Source organism: Trichechus manatus, unplaced genomic scaffold (genome assembly GCF_000243295.1).
Source record: "Trichechus manatus latirostris isolate Lorelei unplaced genomic scaffold, TriManLat1.0 scaffold00028, whole genome shotgun sequence".
NCBI lineage: Eukaryota > Metazoa > Chordata > Mammalia > Sirenia > Trichechidae > Trichechus > Trichechus manatus.
This window is the reverse complement of record NW_004443964.1, coordinates 7,363,515-7,390,277: the sequence shown is the minus strand read 5'-3', so window position 1 is coordinate 7,390,277 and position 26,763 is coordinate 7,363,515. Positions and strand designations below refer to the sequence as shown.

The following is a 26,763-nucleotide window of genomic DNA, read 5'->3' as shown; positions in this document are numbered from 1 at the left end:
TCATTGCAGCCCCACAAGCTCAGTGATTGGAGGGGCCTGCACCATCAACTCCTCGTAGCAACTCAGAAACAGCCGGAAGCGAGCCAAGTAAGAGTCCTCGTTGTATGGCAGCTGCTTCTCCTGGAGGAACTGGGATACCACAGGTTTCACCTGGCCAAAGACAGACCCGAGGAGAGGTGCTGAGCCGGGCCTGCGGGCGGACCCTTGCCCATACGGCCCCTCCTCCTCCCGGCCCCAGCTCCTATTTTCCTGGTTCCATGATGCTCTGCAGGAGCCCAGGTGCTAAGTGTTGGAGGATTCCAGCCTCCACCTTCCCGAGGGCAAGAGAAGAAGAAGCCTCTCCTCAACATTCTCTCAGGGCTCGCAGACTGCCAGCCTCCTTAGCACAGGATATACGCCACAGCTCCCTTTTACCAAGCACCAGCTGTGTGCCTGACGCTCCAGATACATTTCTTCAGCTCACCCCCAAAACTGTCAAAAGAAGCACTGCTTACTCCCATTTTACAGATGAGAAAGCTTTCTGATTGGAGACTCGCACTGCTGCTTGACCATGCCAGTGGGGGGCCTTGGAGTTCAGGTGAGCCCTGGAGGTTACCCCCACCACCCTTGGACAGTCCCTTCATCCCAGCCCCTCCGGCCCGTCTGCCCTCTACCTTCAGGCACATGTTGTCGGAGAGCCTGGGGAAGAAGTGGTGCTCCACATGGCAGCTGATGAGTGAGTGGCCGAACGCCCAGTCCAGCAACGGCGACCGGGGCAGGTTTAGCACGCCGAGGCTCATCATGTGAATCCGTCGGGGCTTCTTGTCCAGGGAGAACATGGGCAGTCCGATGTGCTGTGAGACACACGGGGCACATCCTGGGGTTGGGCCGGGCAGCCCTGCCCCCCAACAGGCACTGACCCTGCCCTAGGCATCCTCACCTAGCACTCAGGGACCCTCTGGAGCAGGGTCAAGAACCCAGCCTCCACACACCTCCGCCACGTCCCACTGCGTGTGGGGCGATGGAGCTGCCCCTGTCTGTGCCCAGCACTGAGCCTCGCCCATCTCTGGGCCTTGCTCACCCCATCTCTACAATGAGGGCCTTGGCCCCGACACCCCTCTGATCCCGGGGTACCCTAGTGCCCAGGACTTCCCATCGCCTACTCTCAGGTCACTACAGTGTTGCTATGAATCAGGATCAACTCCAGGGCAACCGGTTTGGTTTATTGGTTTCCACATAGTAAGCAGGGGGCAGTGGTGGTTCAGTGGTAGACGTCTCGCCTTCCATGTGGGAGACCTGGGTTCAATTCCCGGCCAATGCATCTCATGCTCAGCCACCACCCATCTGTCAGTGGAGGCTTGCATGTTGCTATGATGCTGAACAGGTTGCAGTGGAGCTTCTAGACTAAGACAGACTAGGAAGAAAGGCCCGGCTATCTACTTCTGTAAATCAGCCAGTGGAACCCTATGGATCACAATGGTCTGATCTGTAAACTGATCATGGAAATGTTCAGAATCGGGCAGTGTTTGTTCCCTTGTGCATGGGGTTGCCGTGAGTCAGGGGCAGACCTGACAGCAGGTAACAACACATAGCGAGTGGGTCCTTAACAGATTTTTACTCCACGCATGAATGGTGGCCAGTGTAGAAGAGAAGTAAATTCCTTACCTGAGACCAAAGGTCTCTGTGATGGCCCACAGAGGGAAGAGTGAGTGAGTCAGTGTGTGTGTGTGTGTGTGCGCGCGCGCGCGCGCGCGCGCGCGCATGCAATGATTCCTCACGTGACCTCTTTCCCCCAACCTTGAGTCCAGTTTGCAGTTCGGCACCCTGGAGAGTGCTCCCCCTTGTCCTCCCCCATCCCCACCCCAGTGCAGGTAGGGGAGGCCTCACCTGGAAGATATTGACATGGAGGTAAGGGTGGGCCAGTAGGGATCTGGTGGCAAACATGCAGGCCAGGGCCGAGCTGGGGCTCTTAAACCCTGACACGTTCAGGAGCAGCCAGTAGTGAGAATAAAGGCCCAGGGAGATCAGGCCCAGCGTCCGCAGAGCGGTCCAGAGCTCCACCTCCCTCAGCCGCTCTGCAGAGGGGTCAGAAAGAGAGTGAGGACACCAAAGGTTATCAGTGGTTCCCAGGGGCTGGGGCGGGGGCAACGGGAGTCACTGCAGAAGGGGTACTGGGTTTCTGTTTGGGGTGATGAAAAGTTTGGAAAAGAGATAGTGGCGACTGTTGTACAACATGGTGAGCGTAACGAGTGCCATTGAATCATACACTGAAGAATGGTTAAAATAGCAATTTTTTTGTTATATATATTTTACCACAATAAAAATTAAAAAAAGAAAAAAAGTAAGCGTGAGGGGGCAGGCTGAGTTTGAGTCCATGGTAAGCTGGCTCCCTGGTGATCTAGTGTTCTAGGGGAGCCCAGTTAACCTACAGGACAACCGGAAAGCAGATTAGCCCATTTTACACATGAGGGAACACTGAGCTATGTAATGCTGTTAGCACATGGGGGCCTGGGATTTGAGCCCAGGTCTGGCTGCCCCATAGCCCTGCTGCTTCCACACTGTGATTCTGTCCCTGTGATATAGGGCGAGGTGTTTACAAAGCGCTTTTACGTCTCTGACCTCATTTCTGCTTTTGCACCGCCTTGAAGAGCAGTATGTAAGAACCTGAGGTTAAGGTACCTGCTCGTGGCCACCAGCCAGTTAAGTGGCCAAGCCAGACTTGGCCCTGGCTCTGGGGTTCTTTCCACCCTCTCTGGCTGCCTTGGAAAGTCCTTGTCCAGTCTTAGCTCGGGGCTCCAGCCTCCTCCACAGAGGGCTCCAGGAAGCCAGGAGGGGAGGGAAGGAGAGGGGGAGCCGGCTCTGGAAGTACTCACGGAGAGCCACCAGCGGGGTAATGACGGGGATTGAGAAAGGAGCGAGAAACATATAGACGTAGCGGTTGAGCCCAGGCAGCTTCCAGGTGCTGGAGTCACCCATGCCGATCACGTTGGTGTAGCCGTGGTGCATCTTGACATGGCCGTAGCTGGCATACTCTGCGGTGAAGCCTGTGCAGACCTAGAGGACAGGGCCAGAAAGGGGGCCAGGAGCCAGGGCAGGCCCAGCCAAGCAAAGCAGGACCTGGGGAGTCTCGAGAACACCCTTACCCTCCTTAGACCCTGCATTTCCAAGGCCTCCCAGCCTTATACCCCAGCTAATCAGCCTTGGCCATAGTCTCTCAGGGACCCGTGACCAGAGTGGCGGGCAGTAAAAACTCCCGCGTCTACTTGACAAAGCTTTGCAAAGCCTTTGGGGGCAGAAGGCCACGCCCCAGGTTAGCACTGTGTCCCTGACCACCCAGGCCTCTCTGTTGAGCCGGAGAGGGCTGTCACGAGGTTAGACGCACTGCAGGTACGGCTGCTGGCATTTGGCTACAATTATTTTGTGTGTTTAACTTGGAAACATCTGCACCTTCACAACTCCACTTTGCGTTCTGAGCCCACAGCAGTGAGGGAGCGTCATGGGAGGAGTCTGGGGACTAAGGAAGGCCGGCTCCTGGACAGTTGGCAAGGGCGGCACACGGGTGAGGGTACCACACGTGGGGGCTGAGAGCTAACTTCTCCCTGGGGGTGGGTGACTCTTCTCGGGCAGGGCAACTCACAAGCAGCAGCTGAGCTCTCTGACTCCAGGAGAGCAGTCATTGGGAATGCAAAAGAGGCGCTAAGGTGTTCCTTATGCAGATATATGCAAATGAAATGCAGATGTAAACGTCTTGCAATATTTTATCCAGGCCAGTTGATTTTTTTAATTGTATTGAAGATACTTCTGCCTGTTCCCAGGGGGCCGTGAAGGGCTTCCCAATGCCAGGCACTATGAACTTCTTAAGGACCGCAGAGCTACCCTTCCCCGAGTGCTTACTACCCACCAGGCTCAGTGCTCTGCACTTTACATAGGTTTCCCAAACCTAGGGGGCCATTGAAGAACCCTGGGTGGTGCAAACAGTTTGCACTTATCTACTAACTTAAAGGCTGGCAGTTTGAACCCACTCAGCAGTGCTGTGGAAGAAAGGCCTGGCAATCTGCTTCCAGAAAGATTACAGCCAAGAAAACCTTATGGAGCAGTTCTACTCTGTAACACATGTGGTTGCCATGAGTCGGAATCAACTCAATGGCAATGGGGCTTTTTTAGGGGGTCAGTGGTCTTATTCAAAATTTACAGAAGAGGAAATTGAGCGAAAGCAAGACCATGTGATCTCCCCAGGCCACACAGCTAGTAAGTGGTAGAGTAAGGATTTGAACCTAAGGCCCAGATTCCATCCAGAAGGCACGGAGTTGAGCCACTTACTACAATGAAGCACAAACCCAGGCTCTGGGTCCAGGCAGCAGGGTCAAAACCAGAAGAAGAAGAAAGATAAGGAAGACATTGTTTTCATCATCCATCTGAGGAGATATTCTCTCTTGGAACCCAATTCAAACAGAAGTGTAGCCAGAAGCGCCATCTAAAGGATGTGTAGAGCCCCATTGGGATCATCTACACTGCAGCTGTAAAATGGACACAGGAAGATATGTGTGACGGATTGAACTGTGTCCCCCAAAAATGTCTGTCAACTTGGCTAGGTCATGATTCCCAGTATTGTATGATTGTCTACCATTTTGTCACCTGTGATTTCCCTATGCACTGTAAATCCTATCGCTATGATGTAATAAGATGGACTAGCGGCAGTAATATGGATGAGGTCTACAAGATTAGACAGCGTCTTAAGCCAATCTCTTTTGAGATATAAGACAGAGAAGCAAGCAGAGAGACATGGGGACCTCATACCACCAAGAAAGCAGCATCGGGAGCAGAGCACATCCTTTGGACCTGAGGTTCCTGTGCTGAGATGCTCCCAGACCAAGGGAAGATTGATGACAAGGACCTTCCTCCAGAGCCGACAGAGAGAGAAAGCCTTCCCTGGAGCCAGCGCCCTGAATTCGGACTTCTAGCCTACTGGACTGTAAGAGAATAAACTTCTCTTTGTTAAAACCATCCACTTGTGGTATTTCTGTTATAGCAGCACTAGATAACCAAGACAATATGTCAAACAAGCAATAGTGTCCCGGCCCCTCTGGAGGTAGGGGATGTGCAGGCAAATTCTAATCTAACAGCAGCCTTTCTGTCGAGTTGGAGAAAACAGAGACAGGCCCTGTGCTCTCTGATGGGGTCATGCTGTCTACCTCTGTAACCTGGAAGGGGGACAGAATGTGGGGCAGGTTACAGAGGGTAGGTAGCTAATATGATATTGCTTCCAGCCCTGCCCGATCTGTGGGGGACTTTCCACTCGTGAGCAAGAGCCCACTGGGCCCAGGCTGCGGAGGACACGAGGTTGGTTCACATCAGCACCAGCAGCTTTGGCGACAGGCACAGGGGGACTGTAGCTGGGGTCTGTTGGGACTGTTCTCAGAGCTCAGCTGGTGTCCTCACTCACCTCCTGTTCTGTACCCATCTCAGGAGTGACCCCACCATGCCTCAGCCCCGAGCTAGAGACCTGGCGGTTGTCCTTGACTCTCCCTACTCCTCATCCTGCCCGCAGACCCTGCCCAGGTAGCCCCCAGCTGTCTCCTCTCCGGCCTCCATCCATGCAGGTCCCTACCCTCACCATCTCCCAGCTGGTCTAAACCAGCCGCCTCCTGGCCCCGAGGTCCCTGCCTAGTCTTGCCCCTCCTCCTCCAACCCAGTAGAGTGACCACTTTAAAACTCAGTTTTGACTCTGTCCCTCCCTGGCTTATAATCCTGCAAATCACTGTTTAAAAACCAAAATAAAAGAGGAAAATATTATAGGACATGTAAGAGACTAATAACTTCCATCACCTGCCAGAAGGAAAACAGGGCAGCTGTGGATGGGGGTAGGGAGACTTGTCACTGCATACACTTTGAATTTTAAATCATGTAAAGGCATTGCCTATTCAAAAAATAAATTACATTATTTCTAAACTACTGATTTTGGCCACATGACAAAGTCTTCGCTCCTCTGCTTGACTCCCGGGCCTGCCTTGCCTCTCCTTCTCCAGGGTCCCCGTTAGATGGCAGAAGTCTCGGGGTTCTGGTGGCTTCTTCGTGCACTCTGCTGTTCCCCATCTGCAGGCCTTTGTCCAGACGTCGGCTCTGTCGGAAACTGCCTTCCTGTGTCTTGGCCTGGCCAACCCTGGGCTGGCAGCAGCCCCGGAACCTCTCCCTCGAGTTTCTCAGCCTCAGCACTATTGACGTTTTGGTCTAGATCGTTCTCTGTGGTAGGGGCATCCTGTGCGTTGCAGGATGCTGAGCAGCATCCCTGGCCTCGACTCACTAGATGCCAGTAGCACCCCCTCCCCAGCTGTGGTGGCCAAATATGTCTCCAGACATTGCCAAAAGGTCTGCAGTTCAAATCCACCAGCCACTCCTTGGAAAGCCTATGGGGCAGTTCTACTCTGCCCTACAGGGTCGCTATGAGTTGGAATTGACTCGACCGCAATGGGTTGAGTTTGTTTTTTAAAATATATATACAATTATTCCAAAAGTAAAACTTTTTTAAAAAGTATATTTTGTACTGCAAATCTGAGTTTGCCCTCTACATAAATTTTAAACATAAAAAATACTACTACTATTCATAGTAGAAGTTACTCAGACCAACACCGTGCGGGGTTTGGGTGGGGACAAGAAGAAAGGAGGTTTAGACAGATGGCTCCAAGGCTTATGGCTGCACTGAACCCATCCGGGAGGAGAACAGCAGAGGGCCCTGACTAGGCTGGAGGTTCTCCACTCTCTACCACCACCACACGGGACCTGAATGAAGGCGACAACATTCCCTTGTGTGACACCCACCTCCCCAGGGCAGAGCCAGGTGGGTGCCAGTTCCTCATGGACCAGCTGTGGCTCCACGCTTCACAGCACAAACTTGACTGCAGAAGGAAGGTCTGAGCTGAGACACAATACAGAGCTGAGTAACCGGCATGGATGTTCCCTCCCACTCCGGAAGTACCCTGGTTGAGAATGACAAGGAGGATCCCAAACCCCTCTGTTCTCAGGATTAAATCCTTCCCAAGTTCAATACTTAAGCCATGCTGGCCCTGCCCACCCCACCCTGACCCCTGCCCCTGACTTACAGGGAGGTCCTCTGAATGTGGGGCCAGTAGTCCCAGTGACTGGGGGTGGGGGTGGAGGGAAAGGTGCTCTCGAAGCGTGAGGCCAGGGTTATCAGTGGGCTGGAGGAAGGTCAGGGTTATGCTACTAGGAAGAATGGAACTTTCTCCTGCAGATCAGAAATGAGTCTTCACAAATTGACAACAGCAACTCGAAAGGTTAGATAGGAAGCTTAGGGGGCAGTGAGATTATGTTAACGGCAGAGGAATAATTTGGAAGAGGAGGATGAGAATGGTTGCACAACTTGAAAAATGTAGTCAATGTCACGAATTTTACACGTAGAAATTATTGAATTGGTGTATGTTTTGCTGCGTATATTGTCAACAACAACAACAAAATAAAATAAATTATTAAAAAAAAGAAATGGTCTTCAGAGTAATATTAATCCTCGGGTATGGAGGTGTGTATGATTTTGGATACTTTAGGAAAGAAATATATTGACAAAGAATATTGAATATTCCATGGACGGCCAGAAGAGCAAACAAGTCTGTCTTGGAAGAAATACAGCCAGAGTGCTCCTTGGAAGCAAGCGAGGATGGAGAGACTTCATCTCACGTACTTAGGACATCCTATCAGGAGGGACCAGTCTCAGGAAAAGAACATCATGTTTGATAAGGTAGAAGATCAGCAAAAAAAGAGGAAGGCCATCAATGAGATGGACTGACACAGTGGCTGCAACAATGGGCTCAAACATAGCAACGATCGTGAGGATGGCACAGGACCAGGCAGTGTTTCATTCTGTTGTACACAGGGTCACTATGAGTAGGAACCGACTGGACGGCACCTCACAACAACAGGAGAGAAACAACAGCAACCTGGAATGGAAGCCTCCCCCTCCATCTCCCTACCTCCCCCAAGATCCAATGGCCAGAGAGGTGAAATTCCCTCCCCCCGGCCAGTAGACCCGGAGACAAACCTGGCAAAAGTAGGTGCCCATGAAAGCTAAAGGCGCTCAGCTGTTGCCTGAGGCTACAGAATTTGCCAAACACCAAAGGGAACCTAGGGGCTAAGACTAGACTATTTTGTAGTGAGGGTGGTGTCTCCTGAGGCTCAAGGTTTGGGGAAGAGCAGGGACAACCAATAAGAGAAGGATTAAAGTGACTCGAGGAGAAGTGGTGAGTCAAGAGTCTGGGAAGGGCCCCAGGGCACCCTCTGAGGTCCCAGGCAGCAGCTTGACCTCTGTGCAATGCAGGGAACAAGGTGGATGGGTCAGGGCCGTAGCATTCCCCCAACTACTCACCACACACACCGACTCAGTAGAGCTCTGCATAACTATGCCAACCTTTCAGTTAACAAAAACAATAACAAACCAGTAACGACAACAAATCCTACAACTGCTAACCATTTTCTTGGAGCCAATAGCATGTTCCATCCAGAGAGAAAAACGGAGCAAACACTCGTGCAGTGCCAAAGAGTCAGGACCAGCCTTCGGTTAAGGGCACTTTATCTCATTTAACCCTCACAATGGCTTCTTGGGAGTCCCTGGGTGGCGCAAACGGTTAAGCGCTCAGCTACCAGCCAAAAAAGATTGGGGGTTCAAGCCCACCCAGAGACACCTCAGAAGACATGCCTGGCGATCTGCTTCCAAAAGGTCACAGCCTCATAACATTTATCGAGCAGTTCTACTCTGCACACGTGGGGTCGCCATGAGTTGGAACTGACTCCACCGCAGCTAACAATAATAACAACGATGGCTTCACGAGGGAGGTGATACTATTGCTCCCATTTCTGAGACGAGGAAACTAACACTTAGATGTTAAGTCCTTGTCCAAGGTCAGGCAGCCAAGGGGTTGGGCTGTGCCCTTCATCACGCCCCCATCTTGCGTGCAGATGAGACAGGCACCTCCCCAGGACTCCACGTGCCCCGCCATCGCCCGCTGGGCGGGAGAGACAATCCATCTCCTCCCCCACACCGGGACCCGGACCCTCCCCAGACGGTAGCCAGAGCCACACCCCATGGGACAAAAACGAGGCCTCCCACACAGGTTGTGTAAGCGTGTGAGTGACAAACTTGTGACCCACCTCCCGGTGACTGCAGCACACCAGCTGGGTGTCACCACACGGAGGCTGAGAACCAGACCTGCCCTCCCCAGGCCCTGCGCCCCAATCCAGGCACACAGAAGGCTCACAGGCCTCTAGGATGTGACCCTTCATCAGCCAGCTTTTCTCTGGACTTTTTGTCCCCAAGTCACATGCGGGATCATCATCAACAAATATTGATGCAAGGCCGACCAAGCACTCTGCCCTGCGGCAGGAGTGGAAGGGACAAGAGGCCAGGCTGAGCTCCCGCTGGGGGCTCACTGGGACAAGGCGGTGTGCAGCAGGCAGGAGCCAGCCACGAGGCTGCCTGGGACCCACGGGGCTTGTTGCTGTGGTTCTGGCAGAGCCTCCCGTTGGCGAGCCTGGGAGAGCTTCTCAGAGGAGGTGGCTTTGGCTCCCTGCCTCTGCACAGCACATGATAGCTACTGGATTCCTCAAGCAGTCTAGGCCACGGGTTCACAAACTTCGGTGGTATCAGATTCACCTGGGGAACTTGGTAAAAAGACAATGGCCTGGGCCCTCTCCTACTTCAACAAGCCTGGAGCTCCAGGTCAATCGGCTGTACACCTAAGTTTGAGAACCACAATCAAATCATTGCATCAGTTAGTCCAAACGGCTGAAAATCCCACACACCTGCTCATCCTCAGCTGCCTCCAAGCTCCTGGCTGTCAGCTCTCAGCTCTGAATAATCCGAACAGAGCTAATCCTACTTGTGGCGGCCCAGGGACACCATGTGGCACCGCCCATGCAGATAACATAGTCCAGCCTCCTCCCTGCCTCTGCCTGGTGGGGCATCTGATCCTGACTCCAGGAGGCCTGGAGTCTGACTGGGACCAACGCCCAGGGAAGGGAAGTTTCTTGGAACTGCTCCTGAGGATTGTCACCTCTTGGTCCCTCTTGCCTTTAGCACTTTAGAAATGTGAGCTGGTGGGAGGCGAGGAGGAAGGAGGAAAAGGAGAGGCTAGAGTTCAAGGTGAGAAACACTTCTTCCTGGCCAACCGATGTGGTTTAATCTTTATAAAAAGACTTCTGCTCTATGAGGAGCGGAGTCCCTGGGCAGTGCAAATGGTTAACGTGCTCGGTGGCTGACCCAAGTTTGATGTTTGAATCCACCCAGAGGCACCTCAGAAGAAAGGCCTGGAGACCTACGTCTGAAAAAATCAGCCGGTGAAAACCCTGTGGAGCACAGTTCTACTCTAACACACATGGGGTCGCCATCAGTTGGAATCAACTTTCTGGCAACTGGTTTTATATGAGGAGTTCGCTGGTCACTAGTCCTTGCCGGAAAGGGCTGTTTCTGGTACCAGCTTTCATATCTGTGCACAAGGAACCGGGGTGGCCAGGTGAGGGTCCACTGCTGGGAGAGGAACGGAGGAGCCTGGAGACCGGTCCAGAGAGGGCAGCGTTCCTGGGCTTGCACACAGTAAGAGGGCTGAGGCAGGAAGGGTGAAGGGGCAGAACTAGGGATGGTTGAGTAGCAGGGGTCAGGAGAGGGAGGGGCCTTCAAGGGGCAGACCTGGGGAGCAGGAGCTGCTCAAGATATCTCAGCCATCGCCAGGTATCAGAGGACACATCCAGACCTAGGACTCTGTGTCACTGGGCCCACGCCCTCCCACCTGTCTGAGGTTCACATTTTGAACCCTGATTCCAAAACCAGGAGGCCCCAGTGGTTTCAGCTGTGGGCCAGGACAGCTGCAGGCCACAACCTGCCAGCCACAGATATCCCAAAAAGAAAAGGTCTAGTCGCTACATGGTCCAGTGCTGCAGAGAGGCAAGTGGGCATCTCCAGGGGAGACGTGGGTGCCCAGGCCCAACTCCCTGCCCATCATGCAGTTTGGTAGCCACGGGGTGCAACATCTCTCTCCACGCTTGGGGAGGTACACACACTCAGAGACACACCTGGTAGTCCTTACTGCACATGTGGGTACACATACCAAGTGCTGCAGCTGGGCACAGCACAGTGAGTTTGCCACACAGCACCAGCAAATGTTTTCCCCTGCTCCCGGGCTCACCTCCACGAAGAAAAGCTCCCAGATCTTGCTCCAGCGCTTGGACTCGGTGAGGGCCCTGTGCGTGGCCAGGTGGCTGCCCTTGACAGTGAGAGTGTAGTGGCAGACACCCAGGATGGTGATTCCCAGGGCAAAGAGCAGGATGTTCTCAAAGCGCAGGAACAGGAACCCTGTAGAGGGGCAGCGTCTTTCTCCAGCTTTGGGCGACCTGGGTCCCAACATCTCAGCCCCTACCTCTTCGAGCGCTCAAGTGGGCCCAGCCCTGGGGACCGCCCCAGGGAGACGGGGCCAGTCCCATATGGCTTGAGGAGGATGGGCTGGCTTTCTCCACAGGATGTGGGACCAAACAGAGCCCATTGGTTCAGCAAGGAAGCTGCACTCTGCGGGGTCTGGACTCCCTTGGGGTTTCCTTCTTGTGCCCCAGCCGAAGCAGGGATGGGGTGGAATACGGTGGGGTGCAGACCAGGAGAGGTCCGGCAGAAACCCCACCTTCCCTCCTCCTCCCATGCCCCATCCCTGGCCTTCCCCATGGAACCATCCCCCCCAGGCCACCTCCCAGGCCCAGCCTCCGGATCCCTCTCAACTTTCCCCCTCACCTCCCTCCTTTCATCAGCCCTTCTCCCTCCTTCAGTGTCGGCTCCTCTGGGAACATAGGGCAGGGCACCCCAAATCCAGACTTTCAGGTTTGGGATGTGACCTTCTTCCCTCCCTGTTGCCCGCCCCCCCGCTCTGGGCGCCACTGGCCGCAGAGCCGGTACCGCCAACGTCCCCGCCCCGCAGCCCCGCAGCCCCGCAGCCCCGCAGCCCCGCAGCCCCGCAGCCCCGCAGCCCAACCCCTTGTCGCCCTGTCCCCGCGCCCTCACCGGCCGGCACGGCGAGGAGGCTGAGCGCAAGGATGGCGCAGTCCACGCCGTGGCGCTCCCACCAAGAGCTGGCCCTCACCACGTCCTGGACCAGCGCCTCCAGCTCGCCCTGCAGCGACTCGTCCCCGCGGCGGCCCCGGAGCCCGCGCCCGGCCCGCTCCATGGGCTCCGATAAGGACTCGAGCGCGCTGTGTGTCTGCGGCGCGGCGCGCGGGGCCGGCGGGGAGCGCGGGCGGACGGGCCGGGGCGGAGTCAGCGCTCGCCTGGGGACACCCGCCCCCGCCCTGGGGTCTTGGTGCGGGCGCCCGAGCGCCTCCAGCCGCTTGCAGGGTGACCTGGGCCCCGACCTGGCGCACCGCCTGGGGGAGAGGGGCAGATGCGCCGGGTAGGGTGGGTGGGGAGACCACCCTGGGGCAAGAACCTGCCCGGGAGAGAGGGGAACCCAGTGGACACGCCTGAGAGCTTTCCCTGACCCCTCCCTGATTTCAAATAACTCCCTGGCGTTCTCTGTCCCTGCACCTCGCTTGGGTTTGTTGTAGCATTTTAAATCCCCATCCCTGAGTATTCGTTTTGTTAGCACTTAGCAGCCTCCCCTACAGATGACATAATAGTCCTTCCTTGACTGTGTCCACCCACACAGACTGGATACCAGGTGCTGACAGGGCCTGACTTTGTTAGTTTTGCTCAAGTTATCTCTTGAATACCCAGAATGGTGCTTGGCACAGAATTCACCGGAAAGTTCAAGGACTCACTCCCCCCAGGTAGGTCACCGAGGACCTCACTGACTCCAGCGTGAGCAGAGGTGACCTGTGGGGAGATGACTTCCCAGCCCCACGTTGCTGCGGTGACTTTGGGCGTGGGAAGATGTCCATGGAGAAAACACATCCAAAAGTCACCATGTCACTATTCCAGGTGGGCAGACATACTGGCTGGGATTTGCAACTCCACCCAGAGGTGGCCAGGTGTAAACTCAGGGCCTGCACCACCTGGCACTTGCCCTTGGAGACTGGGGGGCAGTGTCTGTCATAGCCCCCTCCCATCAGCCCTGCTAAAGCCTGATCTTGGTCCTCTGAGGACAAGCCACTGTCCTCTGCAAACTCCACCTTCTCTGCTTCAGAGGGTCCTTTCTCCTTTTTGTTTGTTTGACATTTTCCCCGGTTCCATATTGAGGTCCCCTTGGGAAGGAGGAGAGAGAGGGAGAAGGAGGGAGAGTCAGGGACAGTAGTGACTTCTATTCCTTCCTACCTTCCCTGGAGTTACCTTCATGAATTTTTATGAGCATTTCCCTCCTATTCCTTATACAGTAAAACCTGTGAAAGCCAGAACCTGTGGAAGGCAGAAACCTGTCAGAGAAGAAAAACTCAAATGTTTCCCACTAATAGAGAGCAACAAAAAAGTGGTAAGGGACTGCACGCTGTTAAAGGTGGAAAACTTGCGTGGCCCGGGAAAACACGGCAGTCTAGCCCAGTTCCTGCTCTCACAGGTCTCACTGTAAAAGATTTCTTCACTAGGCCTGGGTTTATAATCCAATAGCCCATTTCTGTCTCTCTCTCTCTCTCACGCACACACACACGCACACACACACGCACACACACTCTTGTCTGGCTCCTTAGTTTGCCGTTGACTTTCACACACTGACTAATTTTCATATATTCTCCACATCCTGTGAGGATGGCATCACCCCATTTTATCAGTGGAGGCCCAGAGAGGTGAACTGCTCTGCCAAGTGCCCCACATGGCAGAACTGGAACTCAAACCCAGAATATCTCCTCCAAATCTAATGATCTTTTGTCTATATCGCCTTGCCGTCGAGTAGATTCTGAGTCATAGCGACCCTGTAGGACAGAGTAGAACTGCCCCATAGGGTTTCCAAGGGGCAGCTGGTGGATTTGAACTGCCCACCTTTTGGTTAGCAGCCAAGCTCTTCACTACTGCACCACCAGGGTGGTCTACGTCAGAGAGTCTTAAAACAGAGAAGGGAGGCTTGCCCTCCCTCTCCCACCCCACCCACCAATCACTCCCTCTTAGGCGTACTAGAATTTTCAGGTAAGGGATATGTACAATTTTTAATAGTGTATTTGATGCTAATATGCAATATTATAAGTTTATAAGGAGGGAATTCCATTGCTTTTATTAGAAGAACCACAGGAGGTTGGTGGGAATCTTTCTGGGACCAAGAAGCCCCTCCCTAGGCCCTAGATGCTCCTGGCACCTAAGTGGCACTGTAAGGAGGCATATGCTGAGGTCCAAACAGGAACAGAGAGGCAACACATATTAGGGGAGCTCAGAGGAGCCAGGAATCCCTGTTGGGTGGGGCAAGCTGGCAGCTTCCCTGGAGGGAGGCAGATGTGATTTGGAATAGACTTACACTTGGGGGAGAAGAAGGGGAGCGAGGTGTTCTGAGACCTGGAGGCACAGGGCAGGAAGAGAGTTTGGGGGATTGTGGAAGGGAAGACAGGAGAGAAGGTGCCACAAATAGCAAAGTGAGAAGTTAGGGCTTGACTCTGCAGGCTTGGGGAGCCGTAGCAGGCTTTAGAGCAGGGGAGTGACTTACGTAGTCTGTCTGGTGTTCAGGAAGGTTGTCTGGCACGATGGAGGAGCCACTGAAGTGAGGGAGACCTGTCTGGAGACTGGTTCAGTACCCCCAAATAAGAGAGTACTGAGGGTATAGACAACAGGGAGAGGGGAGATGGGGGATGATGGAATAAGGAAGACTCGAACAGACAGTTCACCAAAGAAAACATACAAATGGCCAATGAACACATGGAAAGATGTCCAACGTCATTAATCTTTGCTGTTGTTAGTTGCATACCAGTCTGCTGGCTATAACTAACGGCTACCTTAAGTGTAACAGAACGAAACATTGCCCAGTCCTGCGCCATCTTCATGATCTTTGGCATGTTTGAGTCCATTTAGGGAAATTCGAATTAAAACCTCAATGAGATATCACTTCAGACCTACTAGAATGGCTACAATTAAATAGGTTGGCAATACTAAGCGTTGGCAAGGATGTGGAGCAACTTTCATCCATTGCCGGTGAGAGTGTAAAATGGTGCAACACCTTTGGAAAACACGTTGGCAGTTTCTCGTCAGGTTAGCTATGCTCTGACTCTATGACCCAGCAAGTCCACTTCCAGGTATTTACCAAAGAAGAATGAAAACACAGGTCCACGTGAAGACTTGCACTGAATGTTCATAGGAGCCTTGCTCATAACAGCCAAACTGGAAACAGCATAAAGGTCCATCAGGATAAACAAGCGGTGATACATCCATCCAATGTATACAATAAAAAGGAACATCTGTCAGAGGCAACAATACAGATGAACTGATAGTTGCCACCATAAGGGTGAATCTCACAGAAAGAAGCCAGATAGAAACACGTACTTAATGTATGATTCCATTTACATGAAGTTCAAGAACAGGCCAAACCAACACAGAGTGATGGAAATCGAATCAGGAGTTGCCTGTGGTTGAGTGAGTGGGGACATTAATTGCAAAGGGGCATCAGGAAGCTTTCTGGGGAGATGGAAATGTTCTGTATCTTGGTGGTGGTAGTGTTTGCAGGGGTGCATACGTGTGTCAAAAGCCATCAACCTGCACGCTTAAATCGGGTGGATTTTATTTAATTATGTTGCTGTTGTTGTTAGTTGCAATTGAGTTGATTTCAACTTATGGCGACCCCATCTGTAACAGAGTAGAGTGCTCCCTAGGGTTTTCTTGGCAGTAATCTTTACAGCAGCAGATGGACAGGCCTTTCTCCTGTGGTGCCTACTGGGTGAGTTTGAACCACCAATCTTTAGGTTAGCAGTCGAGCCCAAACTGCACCACCTAATCAGTCAGGTTGATTAAAGCAAAACCAAAAATGGGAAGAGTTTTGTCAAAGCTGAACCCATGCACATCCCAGGTATAGACCAACAGACATGCAAAGAAACATGCAAAAACATTCATAGCAGCAATACTCAAAACAGGCAAAAACTGGGAACAACTCAAAAGGGTCAGCAACAGTAGACTAGATGTCATGGATTGAACTGTGTCCTCCAGAAATGTCTGTCAATTTGGCTAATCCATGATTCCCAGTGTTGTATGATCGTCCACCATTTTGTCATCTGAGGTGGTTTTTCTCTGTGTTGTAAATCCTACCTCTATGATGTTAATCAGGTGGGATTAAAGGCAGTTACATTAACAAGGCAGGACTCAATCGACAGGATTAGGTTGTGTCCTAAACCAATCTCTTTTGAGATATGAAAGAGAGAAGCGAGCAGAAAGACAGGGGGACTTCATACCACCAAGAAAGTAGTGCCAGAAGAAAAGTGCCTCCTTTGGACCCAGGGTCCCTGCACTGAGAAGCTCCTAGTCCAGAGGCAGATTGATGCTAAGGACCTTCCTCCAGAGCAAAAACCTTCCCCTGGAGCTGACGCCCTGAATTTGGACTTCTAGCCTAGACTGTGAGAGAACAAATTTCTCTTTGTTAAAGCCATCCACTTGAGGTATTTTTGTTATAGCAGCATTAGATAACTAAGACACTAAATAAATAAAATGGGTATATGGATATTATGGAATACTGTAACAACAACAGCATACAATTCAAACCTAATGTTGAACAAAATAAGCAGACACAAAAGCTGACATACTTGGGATTCCATTTTTATAAATTCAAAAGCAGGCAAAAATCGTTTATGGTGCTAGAAGTTAGATGGTGGTTACCAGTCAGGGGTAAAGACTGGAAGGGGCGCAGGGGGCCTCGGGGGGCTGGTAAATGTGTCACTGCTTGATCTAGGTGCTGGTTCTGCTTAGTGTGTAGTTTGTACAATTTCATTATGCAACACTGTTATGATGTGTGTACTTTTCTGTTTGTATGTTGTTAGTCGGAATCAAGTTGATTCCAACCCACGGTAGCCCGTTTGTATCAGAGTAGGACTGCACTCCATGGAGTTTTCAAGGCTGTGAACTTTCAGAAGCAGATCACCAGGCCTGTCTACCGAGGCACCTCTGGGTCCTAAACTCCTAAGCTTTTGGCTAGTAGGCCAGTGCTTCTCCGTTTGTGCCAGCCGGGGACTCCGTATGTGTATTTTAATTGAAACATTTATTTTTGAAGTTGGTAATCCTTTTTTTAAAGGTGAACATCACCCATAAATCCCACGCAGTGAAGTGTTGGGAAGCAGGGTGGGGCTGGCCTCTAGGTTCCTTTGGCTTTGAAGGTTGGCAGCTGAGTAGGTGAGGGTAGCAGAGCATCTAACTTACCCTGCCAGCTGCCACCAGAGCCTGGGTGATCGCCCCATCCCTGTCTGTCATCCCATCCTGACCTCCCAGCCCCTGGTCCTACCACTTTCTGCTCCCAGGATTCTGCTCACAAAAGTGGGAATTAATTATCCAAGCCCGGGATGAAAGGCTCCGGTGTTTCATCGCCAGGCCAGCACCCATCACAGCTCTCTGCTTGGCTTCTCCCAGCAGGCCCTGGAGGGACCAGTGGACAGGCCCGGGCAGGTTCCTTGATCTCTGTCCACAGTGAGTTTTGGCCTGCTGCTACAACAGAGATAGCCACCCTCCGCTAGACCTGCCTCTGCCCACATCCAGCCCCTCACCTATCTGCACAACACTCAGCATATGTGAAGAGCACAGCTGGACTTCGGAGTCAGGCCAACTTACCAGCTGTGTGGCCTTGGGGGAGTTACGCAACCTCTCTGAGCTTCAGTGGCTTCATACACACTCAAAAACAGACATTTAACTGGGTGAGCAAAATATAAATAATAGTGTTACTGTTTTCTTTCTGAACCACAATAGATTGTTATGTCCCTGCCACTTCGGAGATCCCTGGCCCACAGCCTAAGGTCTAAAATGTTCAGCCTGGCCTTTGAAAGCCTCTAAGTTCCAAAACCTTCTCTGACTACTCTCCTGCTTGGGCTAGGTGACTTCTGACCTCTGGACAGGTGTTGCTCTTTCTCACCTTTATGTCTTTATTTCTCAGGTAACTCTTTCCATTCCCACCTCCTATCCAAACCCCACCCATCCTTGGGGTTCTGGTAACTTCAGCCACTCCTGCAAAGCTGTTTTCATGTATTTCATTCATTCAACCAACTTTATTGACCACCTACTATATGCCAGGACTCCAGCTGTCAGCATGCTCCCCATCCTCAGACCTCAAGATCATCCCCCAGCTAGCGTGAGACACCAGTTGTCATGCACTGCCTGGCAATGATCCCTCTCAGGCACTGATCTAGCCATAGTATTTAATGTGATCCGCTTGTCTGTGTTGTCTGCCTGTATTAGTCAGGATAAGTAACACTAGCTGTTATAACAAACACCCCCAACATCTCAGTGGCTAAACACAATGCAGGTTTATTTCTTGCTCATATCACAGTCTGATGTGGGTCCAGTGACCCTTCTCCAAGTGGTGCTTGGGGATTCAGGCTCCTTCCATCTTGGGATACCTCCATCTCCGACACAAAGCCACCACGGTTGCGGTGGGAGTGGAAGAGAGCGTGGGAAGGCGCTTTTATCTTCAGGTTTGGAAACGGCGCATGTCACTTCCATCTACACTCCATGGGCCGGCACCTACGCGCACAGCCCAACCTGACCGGAAGACACACTTGGAATCCCAGCCTTCCTGTGTGCCCAGGAAGAGGGAATAGCATAGATGACCGTCTACCCACGGCCAGCTGCACCGTGAGCTTCCTGAGGGCAAGGACCCTGTATTACCTTTCTTACATTGACCTGAACTTCCCCGCAACTTCCAGCCTGCTCTGCCCAACGCATCCTCCCAGACCTGCACACCCGGCACTGTGCCTGTGCCCCGTCGGTGCTCAGTGTTCACTAGCTAGTGGACAGCCTGGTGCAAGTTAGACGGGGGAAGAAGATGGGACTTGGCGGAGAGACAGGCCGTTACTCTTCTTCGGACAGCACTGATTCCTGGGGCCTCTCATGGAGCTTGGCACAGGTTCAAGAGGATGCAAGGGGGAGATAAAAGCAAAAAAAAAAATTAGAACACTTCACCCTCTCACTAGCATGACTATCATCAAAAAAACGGAAAATAACAAGTGTTGGCAAGGATGTGGAGAAATTGGAACCCTAGTGCATTGCTGGTGGGAATGTAAAATGGTGCAGCTGCTGTGGAAAACAGTTTGGAGGTTCGTAAGAAAGTTAAACATAGAATTGCCATATGACCTAGCAATTCCACGCAACAGACTTGAAAGCAGGGACTCAAACAGATACATGTACACCAATGTTCACTGCAGCACTGTTCACAATAGCCACAAGGTGGAAACAATCCAAGTGTCCATCAACAAGTGCGTGGATAAAAAAATGTGGCCCATCCATACACTGGAATATTATTCAGTCGTAAAGAGAAGATCTAATATGTGCTATGGCGTGGACGAACCTTGAAAAGATTATGCTGAGTCAAAGAAGCCAGATATAAAAGGACAAATAGTCTGTGATTCCATTTATATGAGAAATCTAGAATAGGCAAATTCATAGAGACTGAAAGCAGGATAGAAGTTATAAGGGCTGGAGGTGGGGGAAAAGGGAGTTATTGCTTAACGGATACAGAGTTTCTGTTTAGGGTGATGAAAAAGTTCTAGAAATAATATTGATGATTATGTATGTTGTGAATGTACTTAATGGCACTGAATTGTAGGCTTAAAAATGCTTAAAATGGTAAATTTTATTTTATGTATATTTTATCACACACAAAAAATTAGATGGTGGTGACAGCTCGGGTCCCAAACCCAAACCTTACCTGAACCTGGAGGTGGTGCCCTCCTCCCAGGCTTCAGCGGACTGAGGGGCACCCACTCAGGTAACCATGGTAGAGATGATCCAGGCTAGGCTTTCCTGGGCTCCTGGGGTTCCCCACCGTGGGGCGGCGATGATTCCACCCTTCTGCGATTCAGATCTTTATTTGTTGGGGTTCACGGGGGGTTAATTATTGTTGTGGTTGGGGTGGGGTGGGAAGGAGCCCCGCCCTGGCCCCAGGGCCTGGAGGGGGATTCTGAGAGCCAGGATGGGTAGGACCTGCAAGCTCTGGAAGCCTGGGGGATGGCCCTGAGCGGTCCAGAAAGGCACTTCCTGTGACAATTTAACCGTTTCTATGCCCCAAGCTTGGCTGGCTGGGTCTTTAACTCTTCCTTATCTCCCGCTATTCATGACAAACCCCCGCCAAATCATCAAAGCCCCAGTGAGGCCCAGCTCAGTGAGGCAATTGGCATTATTCACAGGGGTGGGGCTGGGTGAGCTGGGGGAGAAGAGGCTGACCTGTAGCTCAGATCCTGGCTGGCTGAGGGTGGACTGGCACCCCAAGATTCTACGGGGCGTCTCAGCATCCACCTCACCTCTGAGGACCCTACCCCTGGCCTCCAGTGGCTCAGGCTGCCAGCCACCAGCTCTACAAGGATGGAGTGAGGTTAGTGATGGACAGAGAGGCAGGCCTGGGAGTGAGAGGAGTGAGGGAAAGGGGGCCGGCTGGAGACTGGAGGTGCTCTGTCAGCCTGTCTCCCCCTTGCAAGCCAGGAAACTGAGACCTAGGGTACCTCTCCAAGTGGCATAGCAAGTTAGGTCCTTGAAAGCCCAAGGTAGGAGCTGTTAGCAAGCCCAGCTCCCTACTGGGGAGGTTTTCCAGGGGTCCCCTAGTCCGTCAATGGGTCTGGTCAGCACCACAGACCAGGCATGTGGATTAGCCTAGAGGGTGCGTGTCGGGCCTGGGGAGGTCAGGGCCGGGACTGGAGGGAGAGCGAGAGCCATGGTTCTTACACAGTGGGTAGTGTCTACAGCGGGGGCTCTGGACTCTGACACACCTGGTCCCAGTCCTTACTGTGTGACCATAGGAAGGTTGCTTAACCTCTCTGAGCCTCAGTTTCCTGAGGGGGTGATTTGGAGTGGATGAGGGGGATGCCACCTACCTTACAGGGTTGCTGGAGAGAGTGGGTGAGGTAGGTCCTGTACCGTAAACACCAGTGGGCCGCCACAGGGAAGGGCTCGCAGTAGACACTGTCATTGCTGATTCCATCCTTTGTGCTATTGTAATGATGGCATTGCTGCTATGCTGAATCGTTTATATTATCTCATACTAGCATAGAATGGTATTGATAATAAATGGCTTCCGTTTCCAGCGAGAGAGGTCTGGAATGCTCAGTCCAGTTCCCTCCCCTCCTTGCCCATGTTGTCCCCTGTGTGTGTGTGTGTGTGTGTGTGTGTGTGTGTGTGTGTGTGTTTAGAAGGCTGGGGGCCCAGTGTTCCCCCTCCCAGTTCTGCTCTGCAGTACTGAACAGGCCCTGCAGAAGGTGCGGTGAGAACGGAGAGGGGGAGTTTGGGGACAAGCCAGAATGTCAGTTCGGCCACCGGTTCCCACGTGCTCAGGCCTGGCTGATGCCCAGAGAGCCCTCCTCCATCCCCAGCTTCCTGTCTACAGGTTCCTTGAGCTGTTCCTCCACCTAATGGGTGTCAGGCCTGAGCTAAGCCCTTTACTTGAACCCTCACAACTGCCTTGCAGTGGAGGGTATAATTATCCCCATTTACAGATGGAAACACTGAGGCTTGGAGAGGCAAATTAGCCTCCTCAGTAAATGGCAGATCTGTGTCTCCAAAGTGAACACCCTAGCCCGGGGGAAGCCCCACCCAGGCTCCTTGGTATACTGGGTGCCCAAAGATTGAGATTTGCCTCTACCCTACCCCTGCCTTCTGGGGCACTAGGCCTTCTCTGCCCCCCACTGCCCTCCCTCTCCCCTAGGCTCAAGCCCTCAACAACGCAGTTATCCAGAGAAAGGGTAGGGAAAACCCTGTGGAAATCCTCAGTTCAGGGTGAGGGATGGGGCTAGGGGAGGTAGGGTGGCTGGGAGCTTTGTCCTTCCAGGCTGAAGGAGCTGGGGCCCTAAAATAGATAGTAAGCAAGAGAGGGAATCTAAAATTAGACTCCAGACAGACTCTGGGGCACTCGGGAGCACTAAAAAGACAGATGAGCAAAACCACGGAGACCCACACGCACTCAGCTCACACGTGGACATCACCTCCCAGGAAAGTTCTGGGCCCCACTAAGCCTCCTCCCAAGTTCACACAGATACACGTCAGCGTCCTCTCCCAGGCACTCGGAGTCCACATCTCATACACACACACACACACACACATGCACGCACGCACACCTGTACACGGGCTCGCAGGTACACACGCTGGCACAGGAAGGCTGCAAGGGAGGAACAGCTGTGTAGGAAGAGGAGTCCCACTTATCCCACCCCCCCAAATCCTGCCAGCTGAGCCCCTGCTTCTGGCCTGGACAGCCCCAGGCTCAGGGGATGAGGCTGAGAGGCCCCTGCGCCAGGTGAGAGCCTGGGGAGGTAGCTCACTGAAGGGGGTGAAGGGAGGCGGGGACGGCCAGAAGTTTGAAACCTGGCTTTAAATCCCACGACCCCGGCATTTCTGTGGTCAGGGGTTTGGAGAAATTACTTAACCTTCCTGAGGCCTGTTTCATGATCTGTGGGATGGGGCAGTGCCGCTCTTCTCCAGGGTTTGCTGTAGTGGGTATTTAGAAGGTGCTCGATGCAGGTCCTGAGAAGGCAGCTGGCAGCAAACAGCCGTAAGAATGGGCAGACTAGACATCCTGGCAGATCATCTGGCCCCCCTGAACCTTGGCTGCAGCACCTATAAAATGGGACTAGTAAATAATGACTTCCTGCCCTTGGTGGCAAAGTGGTTAAGAGCTACTGCTGCTAACCAAAAAGTCGGCAGTTCGAATCCACCAGGTGCTCATTGGAAACCCTAAGGGCAGTTCTACTCCGTCCTATAGAGTTGCTATGAGTTGGAATCAACTCGACAGCAATGGGTTTGCTTTTTTTTTTTTTTGGCCGTTGCCCACCTCAGACGACGCTGTGAAGCTCAGAGAGATAATGGTGTGAGGGATGGTTTGGATTCTGTGGGATTGAGAGAGCCTCGTGGGGCAGTGAGGGTGGGGTCAGGGCCCAACTCGGCCAGCAGCTGCTATTGTCCCCACAGCCTCACCATCTCCAAGAACACCCTACCCCCGCCAGGGCGCCCAACAACTGCTGTTCAGAATCCCGTGGAGAAATTTCCCCGGAGTATGCATTTCCAGAGTTGGGGGTGGTCCCCACTGCCCGCAGCCTCACAGCACTGGACTGTGGGGTCCCCTCAGGGCCCAGGCGGACTAGAGAAGCCAGAGCGAGTGAGGGCGTACAGCTTCACAGGCCTTTCTGGGGCTCATCATGTTGGCTCTCCCCGGCCTTTCTCTACAGACCAGGAGTTGGGGGCTCTGAATGGGCTTGCCAGAAGTTTCCCCACCTCAGGCTCCAAATCCCATCAGGCTTAGTCATTCAGCAATAACAACTTGGGGAGGACTCACAGTGGTGAAAGGCAGCCTGACCTGGCGCAGCTATGGACAGTCAGATAGAGCAGAGGCAAGCCCTGTTTGTTCTCTTACCTGCTGTGTGAGCCTGAGAATGACCAAGTGCTCTTGGGCCTCAGTTTCCTCCTCTGTCAGATGGGTTTAACAATTCCCAGGTACTGGGCTATCATAACGATTAACTGAAATCACACATGTAAAGTCCCGACGTACACAGTAGGTGCTTGATAAATGCTCAGTCAGGATGAGACACGGCACAGTTGGGAGCCAGCCTGTCTGGGCTTGAGTTCTGGCTCCACCAAATCCCAGCCGTTTGACCCTGGGTATGTTTTATAGACAGCTCTGTGCCTCAGTTTCCTCATTTGACAAACAGAAATCAGCAAAGTGCCTGTCTCCCCGAGTTGTGCCAGGGCTGACTGATGCAGATGGAGTGCCTGGGCCATGGTCAGTGTTGCTCCTACTATTGACAGGAGATGAGGCTTGGCTTGGAGACCTGTGCTGCACACCTACTATGTACCGGGCAAAGTTACATTATTAAGTCCCCCAGTAGCCCCATAAGGAAGGCATCTTTAGCTCCAATTTATGGAAAAGGAAATGCAGAGAGGCTACTGACTTGACCAAGGTCATGGCTATGCAGCAGCAGATGTGGGATTTGAACCCAGGTCTTCAGACTCCGTGTTCCCTGCAGAGTCCAGGTATTCCTTTAGTGGTTTTCAAACTGTGTTCCTGGGAACCCAAGAGTCCCCTGGAGGTGCAACAGAAAGAGGGGGAGGGAAAGAGAGGCTGACTGGGAGACCCTGTGTAACAGGGAGAATGGGACAGAGAAAGACCAAGAGACTGGAAGACAGAGAGGGAGGCAGGGAGAAGTGGACTCTCTGGTTGGGATGAAATGCTTCTGCATACTTCAGACCCCACTTCGGCAGCCTCCCAAACCACCCCTCCAGTATCCTGCCCAGTGGTCCCTTGACCCATCCTGCCTCTCCCAGCCCAGCCCCCCAGAGCAGGTGGGTACTGTAGGTCAGACTGTGCTTGGACTGCTGAAGCTGCCAGCAGGCCCCCACCTGCCTCAGACTGACCCTGGCACATGCCCGGGTCAAGGGAACCCAAGATCAAAGACAGCATCCACCAAGGGTCACAGATGCTTGGTGGGGAGTGGGGCAATACATCACTGTGGTTTGGCATATGAGTTTCCGTACCAGGGAAATCTGGTTTTCAGGCCTGGTTCATCCACCTACCAGCTCTGTGATCTTGGGCAAGTCACATCACTGCTCTGAGCCTCCATTTTCCCCTGTGAAATGAAGATGATGATGATAATGTAGGACTTCCTTTATAGGGTTGTGGTTCTATTCTGTGTTCTATTATTAACAGAAGAGCCTGCCACCTTGTAAGCTCTCAATAAATTGAGAGTAAAAACTTGAAAGCTTGCCCCTGGGGAGAAGGGTGGTCCAAGGGACCCAGGTCAGGGAGCCAGAAAGCCCAAATTTTCCTTCACTTACTGGTTGTGGGACCTTAGGAGTGTCATGTAAGCTCTCTGATTCTCAGTCTCTTCACCTACGGAGTAGGACTCAAAATCCCTCGCTTCCTTACCTCACAGGAGGTGGGGAAAGCTTTCGATAAACTCCAACATTCAGGTAGTGGTGTAATGGGGCCCCAGAGGGCAGTGGTCTGCTACTCCCTCTCCAGAAAAGTTGCTCAGCTCTTTGGATACCCCAGGAACCCCAGGACCTCCTGGGGGGGTGCTCCCACTGGACAGTGGTCCACCTTTGGTTAGCTGACCCCATGCTCCATTCCTTGGCCACTGGCTGGATTGTCAATGCCCCCTGCTGGTCAGAAGGGAATGTCTCCAGTGATGTCTGCATGAGTGAGGCGGTGGTTCTCCCTCACATGGGGATCCCAAGACCTGACTGGCCAGGACTCATCTACTGGGCCAGGCCAACTGCAAATGCAAGGAGTGCCCCATGGGCCAATGATAACCATGATCATTGTTAACTGATGTGTATGAAATATCAGGCAGTGTGCCAAGAGTTTTCTGTACATCATTTCCTGTTCCTAGTAATCTATGGGGTTGATGCTTTTGTTAAAATACCCATTTTACAGCTGAGGAAATAGACTGAGAGGCTGGATAACTTACCCCAGGCCACACAGCTGGAAAAGGGTGGAACGAGTTTTACTACCTAGGTCTGGCTGCCCCCTGGCCCTGCCACCTCCCATACAACCCTGACTTTTCTCGGAGGAGGTGACACAGATGTGCGCTGCAGGAGGACAAGGATGCAGTCTGCTCCGTAAAGATCACAGCCTTGGAAACTCTATGGGACAGTTCTACTCTGTCCTGCAGGGGTCACTACCAACTCAACAGCAATGGGTCCGTATTATCACCAGATGCTAATACTCAAAAGGTGAAGAACTATCGATTATTCTAAACTTTTAAGACTTCCCTAGCCTCGATCTAAATTTTTAGGGGGATGAGTGGAGGAAGTTGAGTCCCCACCGTGTAAAATCTTCTTCCCTTCGCTTGTGTTTAACATCCGCTCTCGCTTCCTGGAGTCACACCTGTTATTCCTGATGCCCCAGGCTTCCACCCTCGAGTTACGTTGATCCATCGGAGATCCTGCCCCTGCTGTTTCCAGTTAGTCTCTGCGTCCACGCTGAAGCTCCAGTCTACTCGCTGTCTCGTCATTGCGGGTCCTCACCCCTATGTCCTTCCCTGGACCGGCGCGGAGACCGGCGGGTCTTTAGTGAGGTAGGTGCAATAACCATGATGGCCAGCAGGGGTCGCAGGACCGAAGAACCCCGTGGAGCGGCGGAGGGCTCCTGTCTTGTCGACCCTTGGCAGCCTGGGGGCGAGGAAAACGTGGCAGCAGTCGGGAAGCCTGTGTTCTGCGTCTAGACCTGCTTGGACAAGTCCCTTTCTGTCTGTGGGCCTCGGTTTTCCCATCTGTAAAGTGGAGGGAGGTGAGCCAAGAGTTCTTAGATGGTTGCTAGGCACCCTTCCTGAACTGACAGATGGGAAGCTTTCTGATGGATGCTTCCAGGAGGGGGCTGTCTTGAACACCCCGTGGCAGACTGCCACATCTTTCTCCCACAGACCCACTGGTGGATTTGAACCACCAACCTTCCTGTTAGCAGCTGAGTGCTTAACCACTACAACACCAGGGCTCTTCCCCTGGGAGAGAGGGGATTCTAAATCGGGCTGCCCCAAAGAGCTCTCTGGGAATAGGGCACTGGTGAAGACCACGGGGAAATAGAAACCACCTGAAGGCTTCCCAAGGCCAAGTCAGAGCCTTGAGAACAGGACTCATGGGCCCAGGGCCTGCGTGACAGGGTGGCAGCCTCCGGGGTGTGGCAGGTCCGGGGCTTCTGCCCAGCCCTGGGGAAGCCCAGGCCGACAGGCCCTGGG

The 26,763-nt window shown here is 52.7% G+C and overlaps 1 protein-coding gene across 1 annotated transcript; it reads right to left on the bottom strand.

Moving 5' to 3' along the window:
• FADS6 (fatty acid desaturase 6) lies at nt 1-26,043 on the bottom strand. Its single transcript, XM_004374164.2, has 9 exons — nt 25,917-26,043; nt 23,029-23,171; nt 22,156-22,196; nt 12,026-12,384; nt 11,166-11,332; nt 2,853-3,033; nt 1,867-2,054; nt 654-833; nt 1-150 (listed from the first exon to the last, which is right to left on the bottom strand). Exons 1-9 carry the CDS (start codon nt 26,041-26,043, stop codon nt 1-3), a joined length of 1,536 nt encoding a protein of 511 aa, XP_004374221.2.
• Nucleotides 26,044-26,763: the final 720 nt, after the last annotated feature.

What these genes read in the sequence shown, in the direction of transcription:
- FADS6 (XM_004374164.2), bottom strand. Translation starts at nt 26,043, where the DNA reads ATGACGAGACAGCGAGTAGACTGGAGCTTCAGCGTGGACGCAGAGACT. An exon ending in ACCTGCGAGCCCGTGTACAG is followed by an intron (nt 12,385 to 22,155) that starts GTGTGCGTGCGT and finishes CCTCTCCCCCAG; the next exon opens with GCGGTGCGCCAGGTCGGGGC. An exon ending in CCTCCTCGCCGTGCCGGCCG is followed by an intron (nt 11,333 to 12,025) that starts GTGAGGGCGCGG and finishes GCCCCTCTACAG; the next exon opens with GGTTCCTGTTCCTGCGCTTT.